Source organism: Melanotaenia boesemani, chromosome 10 (genome assembly GCF_017639745.1).
Source record: "Melanotaenia boesemani isolate fMelBoe1 chromosome 10, fMelBoe1.pri, whole genome shotgun sequence".
Classification (NCBI taxonomy): domain Eukaryota; kingdom Metazoa; phylum Chordata; class Actinopteri; order Atheriniformes; family Melanotaeniidae; genus Melanotaenia; species Melanotaenia boesemani.
In genome coordinates, this window is record NC_055691.1 from 958,023 (window position 1) to 970,791 (window position 12,769).

Genomic DNA, 12,769 nt, shown 5'->3' on the forward strand with positions numbered 1-12,769 from the left:
TCTAGAAACCAAACATCCAACACTAATGGGAAGGTCGTTTCCACACACACAGCAGCAGGTAAACCAGTGAACCACGCAGACTTCACCACTGGATTTAATGTAAATGTGTAGAACAGAAAAGGGCAGGGCTAACGGTTTAGTACAGCTAGCTTAACCTTCGAAGTACCAAGTACTGTAACGAATGATCTGCCTAATGTTCATTTAATTTTAAGAAATACAGGGTTTAAATTATTTGTGGTTTACCTGTTTTGTGTGTTGGCCCACAGTCTTGCTGCCGATTTATTGACCGCTTGAAATAACACCAGAGTTCAGGGATAAAACGCCGGGCTGTTAGCCAACAAGGAGGATTCCCGCTTCCAGAAAATTCCTCTGTGATTGGTCATATTGTACCAGGAAATTACAAACTACCATCTTCTTTAATGTCATAAGGCGGCTAAGAGAATGTAAACTTCTTCCTTCTGGGATGAAAAAACATTCGGGGCTTGATGTGAAATGTTCGGGGCTGGAGCCGGGACGCCCAGGCCAGGCCACGCCCCTGGTGAGAACCCGCTCAGTTTTAAAGATGCACTAAAGTTGTTCTTAACTTTTGCCATTTTCTCAGAGTATCAGCAGTTAATTCAGCTTTCATCTTGTATCTTAGCTGCACTGTGAGCTCTCTCCAGACAGTGAAAAAGTCTTAAGTTGACTCTTGTCTTATCTCTTGCTCCAGCTCTAGCTCTCTTTTGTTTGTTTTGCTGAATCAGCTATTGTGTGTGTTTGTTTACATCTGTTGTAACGTGATGCAAACACAAAGCAACATCATACAGCGTCCTGGATGAATACGCTGGGCTTCAGAAAAGCATTAACAGATGTCACTGCACCATCCAGAAAGTCTGGAATACGGAGTTTTAAGGCAGGTCTGTAAAACTGCAGTACCGGCTGTGTTTGATAGGTGCTGGAGCAAAACCTTAAAAGGCACCAAAAGTCCACTTACAGATGAAAATATGTTGATGTCTGGAAGAGTTTTTCACAACTGTGCTTGGCATTTAAAGTCATCTTTAGATGTCAGTCACTCCTACACACTGGACCTGTAAAGGGTTAAACGTGTGGAGCAGAACTGAAAAGAAATGCTTAAATTGAGAGATGTGGTATTTTCTTAAAGTAGAGCAAAACAATCATTTTAATTCACTGGGATATACAACAGAACATTTTATAGGTTGTTGCTGTTTTTATTGGCATCACTGGATCATCAGAAAGTTTTCTTAAAAAATATATTTTTAAAGCAAACAAGCAAACAAAATGTTTGTACTGGAAATGAGGAATGTTTCCTAAAACAAAGATGGTATGTATTTATTTATAAAATCCCTCTTTTGCTTGCAGGGGAAGAAGCAGGAGTTTGGGCTTTGACGCAGTGGGTGAAGCTGCGGCGCTTGTCCGCGCGGGGTCGCCCTGTTTCCGCAGGTTTTGCACATGTAAACGCTTCAGCATCCACCTCTTCCAGGATCAGCTTCTTCTCTCTCGTCCAGCATGCCAGATGAAGCTCATTAACTTCTTGTGTGACTGTGTGAGCCGCGCTCGCGCTCTGCCTCTTTGCTTTGATTACTTTGCTTGAAAGGCGTTTTTTTCTTCTTCTTCTTCTCCATCTGGACCAGGATCATGTAGCCCGTGCTCCAGATCTGGGACCAGTTCTATGACTGGGGAACTTGATAAGTGATGAACTCAGCCTGAACCCGGTTGGGTTTGATGAGCTTGGGAGTTCCCGTCTCCACATGAAAACGCGCGCTACCTTTTGGACCAAACGGACCTCCTACAGGTGAACGTGTCTGTGACCTGAGACCACCAGACACGGATCCCTTTGCTGAAAAGCAGGAAATCGAACTGACACATGCCAGTGATCTGTGTTATCACGAAGAGGCGGTTCTGAGGGATTTCTCGCTTCTGTCTCGTTGCTGCGGGACCGGCAACAAAACCAAAAAGTCCATTTCGGATTGAGTGTGTGAACCCAGATGCATGGCTGCAGTTACGAATCTGGATCGAGTCTCAGCGGATGAATTCAGCCGGAAAAATACAAGTGATGTGAGAAACTACTGGAAACTAAAAACATCTGGCAGACCTGAGGAGGAAACACCTGCTCCTGCTAATCAGTGAGAAAGGTGCCTGAACGCATCACAGAGGCGGGATAATTTCACATAAAAACAACACATTTTAACTATATTTCAGCAGATTTTTAATTTTTTATGTTGATGGAATCATGCTAGAAATGGGATCTATCGATCTCAGATTGTTTAGTATTTGTGTGATTCAGAACAGATTTATACTCAAACGCAAATCAGTTAGTTGTGCGAGTGCACTGGTGTGTGTATGAGCAATTGAACGCAACCTATTTTATCCCATGCGCCTCTCTGGACGAGTTTGTGCGCATGCTCTTAATACGCTCGTGGCCGCCTGTGTTTGGGAGTGAAGTGGCTTAATGTGTGCTTTGTGGATGAATGCGCGTGCTTGAGGAATTCTGAGAGGAATCTGCTGCATACATTTAAAGAGTCTGAAATGAGATGGAGAAAAGTAAACAGGGGAAAGGAGGGAAATTAAGAAAAAAGACGCAGAGACTGCTCAGCTGGAGGGAGATTGGGAGTGGTGGCGTGGGTACTGAGTAAAGGAGTGACAGACTTATTTGCTTCCTGGAATTTACTGCAGGCAGATCATCATCCAATCAGGAGCTCTGGCATTTAAAGTAGAGAATCAGTCTGAGTTTAACACGCAGCTATTCCAATAAACAGCAGATGTATGTGGATACCTTGAGGGCGGATTTACATTATAAACGTGTTTTCTTTTCTCCAGCATTCATAGAAGGTGTGTTTTACATCGTTCTCACAGCATCAGCAGCAGCTATGACTAAAGCTCCAAAAATGATAATCATGCCATGTTCTTTGTTAGGAGGAGGCTGGGCTGGATAGAAAAGTCAACAAAGATGTTTTTTATTTCAACCATGAGGGACCAGTTTCAGTCCAAACAACAATCAATAGGAAAACACAGTGACTTCAGTGATGAGTGTGCCTGTGCAAATACAACTGTGCCCCCTCAAAGGATCAGAAGCAGCTAAGGAGGGCCCCGAAGACCTGCCCACTAGACACACTGCAATCCCCCAAAAGCTATCTTTGTGTGGTTAACTTAAACCCGAAATCTTCCTATAAAGAGATCTTAAAAGCTCAAATGTGACATGTTCTGCATTCAGTGCTGGTTTCAAATCTCTGGTTGACAGAACGGAGCTAAAACAGGAGTTTTCCGAGCTGTTAAGCAGGAAGCTTATTGTGACGTTTGCAGCAAAGATGCACCTGGCTTGTGCTAAAAGGCAAGCAGGCAAAAAGCAGTTGTGGGCTCACAGGACCCAGAGAGAAGTCTGGCATGTTTCCACGTGTCCAGCTCCAGGTTTGCTTTTGGCTCAGAGTGAGACGGTGTGACAGTCTGGACAGTTTCCTCCTGAGGTCTGCATGCAGCTGCAAACTTGTCATACTAAATTTGCCTCGTGTGTCTGGATGGATGCAGCAAGTGTGTTGATGCAGTGACAACATGGTGGTTTCTCTGTCCAATCAGCATTCTGCAGAGTATTAAGGCACAAATATTTGATGTGGTGTTAGTTAGAAAGTTAGTTGTGTTTCTTGGCAAGGGAGATACTAGTGGGAAGATCCTGAACTCGTACTTTTAGTACTACCAATCAACTGTTTAACAATACATCAATGTACATCGATTCAGTGATCCAACAGAATCAATCAAAACTGAAAATCTTGATCAAACATCGTTTTCCATTTAAATGTCAGAAGGAATTAAACCAGATTTTTACTGTAGTTGTTTTCTGTGATTTGATATGAGTGAAAGTGATTGTGTGAAGTCAGTTTATGATCGTCTCTGGATCCTGAATCAAATTAAAACGAAAGCGTATTGCAGCAGAATCTGTGACATCGAATAATTATCCATTTAATTGATCAAACTTGTGATTTACCTCGAACAGCCTGAGGATTGGTGGAAAGACACAGCAGTCCTGCAGCATTCCTCTGCTCACACTTTATACTTGAGGAATATCTCATTTTATTCTTTGTTGTGTATTGATTGTTTTTTTTCCGCTTGCCAACAGGTTTCTGGGAGAATGTGAAGCTGAAGCTGCAAAGTCTCTTAATTTTAGTAGGACAAGAATGCTTCCCACAGGAAAACCCCAGGGTTAGAGAGCTCATAGGTGGGCCCGCCTGCTGTGGTCGATCTGCCCTGTCAGAGTCCACGCTCTGGCTGCTCAGGTTCATCATATCTTCAGCTCACAGCTTGCGCTGCCAGCTCCCTGTTGGTTGTGTGACATTCTCACTGCTTGCTTTTTCCTCACTGCAAAATGGCTCAGGGTTCAAAGCCCTCAACTTTCTCTAGATGTTTCTTGTCGCTGCTCATGCTGAAGAGCTGCTGGCTGCTCGGCTCCCAGAAGCTGTCTGTACTGGCAGACTCCCAGCAGCCTCTGCAGGAGTATGCCCATTCCATCCGGCTGGATGGCGATATCATCCTGGGAGGCCTGTTTCCTGTGCACGCCCGTGGTGAACGTGGCGTCCCCTGTGGCGAGCTGAAAAAGGAGAAGGGCATCCATCGGCTGGAGGCCATGCTGTTTGCTATAGACCTCATCAACAAGGACCCGGAGCTGCTGCCCAATGTGACTCTTGGGGCACGAATCCTGGACACATGTTCGCGTGACACCTATGCCCTGGAGCAGTCGCTCACCTTCGTCCAGGCCCTCATTGAGAGGGACGGCTCTGATGTCCGCTGTGCTAATGGAGAGCCGCCCATCTTTTCCAAACCAGATAAAGTGGTGGGCGTCATCGGGGCTTCAGCCAGTTCTGTGTCAATTATGGTCGCCAACATCCTCCGTCTGTTCAAGGTAAGAGGATGTGTTTATTTTCCACACCTGTTCACTGGTTAGTGAGGGGTTTGAGTTCCCACTCTGTCCTCTCCAGTCTGTCACCTGCTGTCTGAATAAACTTTGGCTCTTGTAGGAATGTATGTTCAGCCGCGGTTACTTCGAGCCACGTAGGTTGTCTGTCGTACTGGGACGGAAGAGTTCCTAAGTTAGAATCTGCTGTTTGCAATAAAAACCTACGACCTTCACTACTAACATGCATGGCTGGTTCGGTGGCTGCTGTTTTTGTTGCACATCATTTTGCTACATCTAATTTAGAGAGCTGACTATTCAAAATAATACTCAAGAACATCAGATCAGATTATATTACATACTTTCAGTTTCAGTTTCTCACACTAAAGCACGTCGTCAGGCTTCTTGAACACTTATTTTGTCTCAAAGTTCTCCCAGTTGTCTCTTGCTGCTATAGATCTTTGACCCAACAACTATGGAAATTATGTAGATCAAAGGTTTTCTGTGAAGATTCAGACACAACGTGCAGACTAATGCTAGATGAACGTCGGCGCTAAAAACCAAACCGACGAACAGCGCCGGGGATCTTAAAGTGGTGGAGACATGTACGGGAGGAAAGAGCAGCCATTCCTACATCGATTTAATTTTGGTCCCATTATCTTTACATAAGAAAGCTTGTTTTTACGTTATAACAAGTTACATCTTCCTATTATCTTAAGAAATCCTTTTCTCTGCATAACGACATCATGTAACTGGTTGTGGGCTTTGTTTTCTCGGCACCAGATGATCAAGGTGAGCCTGCGGTTAGCGCCTGGTTTGGTTGGTAATTGTTGCAGTTGGTCATAATCTATACAAATAAGTTGAGGCAACTATGTCTTATTCTGTTTAGCTTCTGGTAAAGACTTTCCTGAAGTTTAACGAAGAGCCTCTTTGTTTTTCTAGTTTTTGAAAATGATTAAACCGTTATCACAGGATAATGACACTCAAATAATTTCCAAGCTACAATGCTGCTCTCAGCGTCTGTAGACATGCATAACAAACTACTTCGGATTTTACAGGCTCTGCAGGAGGTGTGATGGAAATGATACTATAATATCTGTAAAAAGATAAAAAGTGCTTCTGGTAAAGAAGCAGATATATGACAATGTTGAAGCAGAGGTTGGTCGGTTAATGATATTCTCGTTTTGTAATATTTGTAGAGAAGAACAGGGAACCAGGTCGTAGCAGCGATCTGTAGCTCGGTTCAGGAGAAAGAGCCACAACATTGTGGTCTCCTTTTGTTTCTGTTGAATCAATAATGGTTTTGTTTTTTAGGTTGAATCCTTACAAAATGGGCATTCAAATCTCACAGTTACTTTTAGGACAGCCTTTTACTTTTTATTATTATATTTCTAGATAACTAAATGAAGCCGTTTGAATATGATGTTTAAATATGAAGCATGTTGGCACATAGAATATGTCAGCTCTGTCTTGAGTATCTGAATCCTCTCTTCACAGACAACTTTTTGTGTTTTTTAAATATCTTTATTTCCTGTGTTTTTGCTTGAATCCAGACGAACAGACAGGTGTGTGGTTGGTGTGAGCAGACAAGAAGCAATCTCGCTTTAAACCAGCACTATATAAATTTCCAACCTTGAAACTCTGTGCTTCTGATTCAATTTGAGGGCACAATGACATTCATTTTGTACATTCCTGGAGTCATCATTGCCGTGCAGCATCCCTAGAGAAACTACACTTCACAGCTTTTTTCAAGCCTGAACCGTCATCTGATGAAAAATCATCTGAGGAATAAACAAAGAGAGAGAGAGAGAAAGAGATAAGACCACAGTGCCCATTGGACTGACCTTTGTTGGCTGGGGAAACCTCAGAGAAGAGACAGGATGCAAGATGGATGCTGAATTAGCCGTCGTTGGAGGACACCAACGTGAGGAAAGTGTAACTGTAGTGTTGCTTTGAAGGTGAAAAGCTGCAGTTAAACTTCAGTAGTACGAAAATATTCAGTCAGTCCCGTCTGCAGATGTGGATTCAAAACTCCTAAAGCTGTTCTGTGCTTCAGGCTCATTAAATTTAAATAAATAAATTCTGTTTCTCTTATTAATCACCAAGAAAGAAATGATATTGTTGCAGTATAGACAGAAAACAAAAAACAACTAAATCTGTTGACAAACTGTTGTAAAGTCAGAAGGTTTAAGGTTTAAATCTCCAGAGATTTGGCATGAATTCATGGAGGTTGTTGTGTTTTGTCACTCATGAAGTCGCAGGCAGTGGCAGCAGGTAAGAAAGGTGAGCTATTGATAGAAAGCATAGAAGAGGATTCACAGCCAACAGTTCAATAAGCAGGATGCAGAGACGTTCCATCTGAGCTCGTGTCCAAGATTAAACCATCTGCTGTTAACAAGCTCTGCAGTCCCTCCTTTTGACATCTTCCCTGCAGGCTTTCTGCCGGCATAGTTGGAAAAGGTAGCTGGAAAAAGTTTCATACTAACAATTTCAATTCAGTCCAAAATCAGTCCATCTACTTTTTCTGCTTATGTGTAGTTCAAACATTTTAATAGACAATTATTTGCTTTTTAACAATTTTACAGTCTGTTTTTATGTTACTGTAATAAGTCTAACGTAACAATACACTGACTTCTTATAAAGAAAACAGGCTTTAATACATTTTTCTCTCAATGCTTATAAATAAATACTCAGTAAAACCATTAAATGTTGTCTTTTAGGCCTCAGCTGGTTGCACAGAGGGCTCTGCAGCTGCCACCGTAATTCCAAGTTTGGTGAATGATGGTGGATTCATGTTTAGGTTTCTCGGCATTAGTACTTCTTACCTCCACCTTGTAGTGTTTGGCTTCCAAATCAATTCTGTAAGATTAATACGTTCAGATGCTTAGTGGTGTTACAGGTTTTAGATGTTTGCTGCTTCAACACACCTGACTCAGAATAATGTGGCATCAACAGGCTGGGCAGGACTTGACAGCAAGGAGATCCATGTAATTTGAAGCAGGCGTGTTGGAGCAGGGAAACATCTGCTGCCTTCAGGACAGCGGCCCTCGAGGGTCGACATCCTCCAATAAGTCATCCATATACGATTAATTGTTGTGTGAACTTGTTGGAGTGAACTCTCACATTAATATAATGCAGGAGCGCAGAGCAGGACGGGTTCTGGAGGTGGAACCCCTTTGCTTTGGTTTGGATTTTTGCTTTATAATCTTAGCAACACAATATCGCCTCCTGTTCAACTGAGTTTTGTTTGTGAGCGAAAAAATTTCAGGCAAACAAACAAAAAATGTAATTTTGTGTTACTACAGAGCAATATACCTCAAGCCTGCAACATAGTGGTTCAAATACAAAGAAAGAATGTGGCAGCATTACAAATTAGAAATCCATATATTTAAGACCATATGAATTAAACAGGCTAACAGATAAATAATTAGATAACGATAAATTTATCAAATGAGAATATCATATCATGCTTCTCTATATTGTTACTAGGCCTCCTTTTTTTGTCCTAGTTTTGTAAAATGGGGAGACAAACAAATCTGAGTTCTTCCTGCAAGTCACACAGACATCAGCTAACAGTTGGAGGACAAGTCAGCCAGTTTTCTGTGTACAGACAATTTATGCTGCAAGGAACCGTTCTAACACAGTGATGGCATAATGACAAACAAAGCCAAAGGAATAAGCCATAAATCAGAATATCAGATGGATTTAGTATCCTTTGTCTGCCCTGAATCCATTGGAAAAAATCCTGTTTTCACAGCTAAAAGAAAAAGTTGGTAAAGTTGCCACAAGCAAAGTAAATTCATTAAGTGCAGTTCTGTAAATGAAGGCAAAGCCATGAGTCCATTTTGTGGCATGTTAACACTAACCAGCACTGCAGCACTGCAGCCTTCACCACTAATGCAGCATCTAACTAAACATCCCACAAGAGTGAGATCAGTTAAACCAGCACAGTGTGAATATCTGAGTGGGTCCTGGACCACCTTGTACTGGAAAAGTTGGGCTCTTTGGCAAAAATCAAGCAGGAGATAATTGATTTTTTTATTCATACATTACAGTATCAGGGTGGTCACTGCCAGATTTGGTAATCATGAATTGAGTCATAAATTCATGTTTTATCTTGGCTGACAAGGAGGTAAAAAAAAAAAGTGAAGGGCTGTTTTTCTTAAAAATGACAACTTGTACAAAGCAGATCATTTCTAGGCAGGAGGCGCCTTGTACTCCTGTTGGTCAGCTTTTTGAAATCCATTTTCCCAGCTGTCACTCAAGGCCAGATGAGGCTAAATAAATCTTGACAGTGCACATATCTGGAAGTCCTCCATGATAAACTGCTTGGGATTAAACAATCAGTTGTTTAGAGCCACATCCACCATGTTTTTCTGTTGACTTAAAACAGAACTGACTGCCGACAAAAAGAAGAATAGCCAAACCTTGATGCAGCAATGAAAGAATCAGTCTTTCTAAGCTGAATGAAGCACAGATGACAAGTTCAGATGACATGAAACGTCTTCTCTTCTTCCTCATCTTCTGCAGGGCATGCGAGCAAAGCGTGTCTGAAGGCGGCATGCTGCTGTGCACAGCAACAAGCAAATTCTCTGTTAAATTAGTGATGAGTGCTATGATTCATGCGTACGCATTAGAGCCCGACTAAAAGGCCCAACAACATCACTTATCTAAAATTAACTGGAGATGTCTCCGGGAGGCGGAGGAGGGGTGGAGGGGTGATGGAAATGGTCAAAAAGTGCTGACGCAGAGGTTCCCTCGACAGCGCTGTCACAAGCTGGAGAAGCACAACAAGGGCTGACTGGAGGAGCTGGGTTTGAGCCCAGGACGAACACAAACGCATAATTATGAAGACAGACGGCGTGATGAGAACCTTAAGCCTTCTTCAAACCATCACACACAGATTTTTAGAGCAACATGAATGAAATGAATGAATGAAAAATACTTTATTAATCCCAAAGGGAAATTCAATATTGTAGTAGTAGTAATTTTTTAGTAAAACAATCACATTAATTAATTAAGGGCTTTGTTCTTCAGCCTGATAGCTGCTGGAAGGAAGGATCTTCTGTATCTCTCTGTCTTGCATCGGACTTGAACAAGCCTCCCACTGAACACACTCTGTTGTTTCGTCACGGCGTTGATAATATATATATATATATATATAATTCCAATATGAGATGGGAACAGAAAAAATGACATAATTTGACATAAAAAAGACACTTTCAGGCAGGTTGCTGAGTTTGATATATTTTCTTTCTTCTTCTTACTTTTATTATATATTCTAAATGTGGGATCTGTAAATAACTGCAGTCACGTGTTGTGGTGTTACATGATGTCTGAGGAAGACTTTTCTCATCAGGTTTTATAAGGAGGAAGTATGAGGAGGTTCGGACTGGCTTGTTAAAATAAGAAAAATGTATTTACGACGAGCAATAGAAATGTCTCATTCTAAGAGAATAAAAATACAAATTGTTTTAGTAAAGTGATTAGACACCTGCAGAAAGACAGTTTTAATGATGTGTTAGATATTTCTGTCACTCGCTTGTTACACGCTGGTTAAAATCCTGCTTCGTCTTTCTCTTGCTTTTTGTTTGTTGCATTACAGTTTTTCTGATAAATTAGAGTCCTTTAATGGAAAAAACAGGAGTGTAGATCAGGTTTGTGCACATGCATAGAGTTTCAAAACAATATTTAAACAAACAAACAAACAAACAAACTCGAAGTTAAATCAAATAAAAAAATTCTTTATTTATCCCAATGGGATATTTTTTCTTTTTTTTTTATGCCAGAATAAGTTATTATTGGAAAACATGTACATTCAATCAAATGAAAATAAATGTTTGGAATGTACCAGTATTGTGTGTGGGTCTGATATATTCATACTCGTTATTTATAAACGTCTTCCGACACTACCTGATATCGATGAGAAGAAACTAGGGCTGTCAAAAATAAACATGTAAAGCCAAGTCAACTTTATTTATGATATATAAAGCAGACACTGGCAAAGTGCTGAACAAAAGACCAAAATGCCTTAAAAATAAGTGAAAAGCATAAAACACCTAAAACGTATAAATTAAATAATTTATTTATAATGCAAAGGGATTATTCTTGTGGAATCAACATATTTTAATGCATAAACAACAAAGTTATTACTCACACTATGTTAAAAATCCAAACTTGGCATCATCGCGGTGAGAGAAGCTTATTTTGAACATGTAGGCTCTTTGTCACAGTTCTGAACTGAATCCACCAAAAGCCACTTTGTCCTGCTGTGTACGTATAGATCTATGAACCTGGCCACAATGTCTCGGTACATTTTTGTCTTTATAACACGGTACACATTTCCCAGTCCTGCCAAAGCAAGATCGGATTCACACCTTTTGGGCTTCAGCTTTGCGTTTTAGTTGCTCTGAAAGGGACAATGTTTTGCATGGTTAAATTCTTCTGTGTGATTTATTATTTTGCCTTTCTAGTGTCACTTGCTGTGTTTTTCAAGCAGCGCTTCAGGTGCCAGCCAATCAAATCACATGTCTGATCTTGTGACTGATTGTCAGGATGGCTCCAAACATCAGGCATGCAGCGGAGCATAAAGCATCGCATATGTTAGTGCAGCAGTGCAAATAAACACACTCCAAACTGCAGCATCCTTTCTCTTTACGCGTCTACCCAACCCCCTCCTGTTAAATTAACACACTGAAACATAGATTATATGGATGATGGATGAACCCATCTTTTTGTTTTATTTACAGCACAAGACAACGTATAAATAGCATGTACAGGAACACAGAAAAAAGAAGAAAAAAGAAGAAAGAACACAAACAACCAAATAAATAAACAATTATAAATTTGTGTTATGTAGTAAATGACCCATTTTAATAGAAGCTAGAGATGGGATTTATGGCTCTTTGAAGGGAGCCGGATCTTAACGAGCCGTTCCTTTCAAAGAGCCATTCAAAAGACTGGCTCGTTCTAACTATATCTCACAAAATTTCACAATATATAAGAATGACAAACAATCAAAATATGTACCTATATAAAATCTACTATACAAGATTAAAAATAATCTACTACACAAGATTAAAAATAATCTGCAATACAAGATTAAAAATAATCTGCTATACAAGATTAAAAATAATCTGCTATACAAGATTAAAAATAATCTACTATACAAGATTAAAAATAATCTGCAATACAAGATTAAAAATAATCTACTATACAAGATTAACAATAATCTACTATACAAGATTAAAAATAATCTGCAATACAAGATTAACAATAATCTACTATACAAGATTAAAAATAATCTGCTATACAAGATTAAAAATAATCTACTATACAAGATTAAAATTATTTGCTATACAAGATTAAAATTATTTGCTATACAAGATTAAAAATAATCTGCTATACAAGATTAAAAATAATCTGCAATACAAGATTAAAAATAATCTGCAATACAAGATTAAAAATAATCTACTATACAAGATTAAAAATAATCTGCAATACAAGATTAAAAATAATCTACTATACAAGATTAAAATTACTTGCTATACAAGATTAAAAATAATCTGCTATACAAGATTAAAAATAATCTGCTATACAAGATTAAAAATAATCTACTATACAAGATTAAAAATAATCTGCTATACAAGATTAAAAATAATCTACTATACAAGATTAAAAATAATCTGCAATACAAGATTAAAAATAATCTGCAATACAAGATTAAAAATAATCTGCTATACAAGATTAAAAATAATCTGCAATACAAGATTAAAAATAATCTACTATACAAGATTAAAAATAATCTGCAATACAAGATTAAAAATAATCTGCAATACAAGATTAAAAATAATCTACTATACAAGATTAAAATTACTTGCTATACAAGAT

General features: G+C 39.5%; 1 protein-coding gene across 1 annotated transcript in view; it reads left to right on the forward strand.

The window, feature by feature from the left end:
* The first annotated feature begins 1,539 nt into the window (after positions 1-1,539).
* The window catches only part of grm8b (glutamate receptor, metabotropic 8b), a 226,037-nt gene continuing 214,807 nt past the window's right edge, over positions 1,540-12,769 (forward strand). Inside the window, exons 1-2 of the mRNA XM_041998236.1 lie at positions 1,540-2,132; positions 4,109-4,888. Of these exons, the coding sequence (XP_041854170.1) occupies positions 4,355-4,888 (534 nt within the window). The 5' untranslated portion in view covers positions 1,540-2,132; positions 4,109-4,354. The remainder of the gene's footprint in view (positions 2,133-4,108; positions 4,889-12,769) is intronic.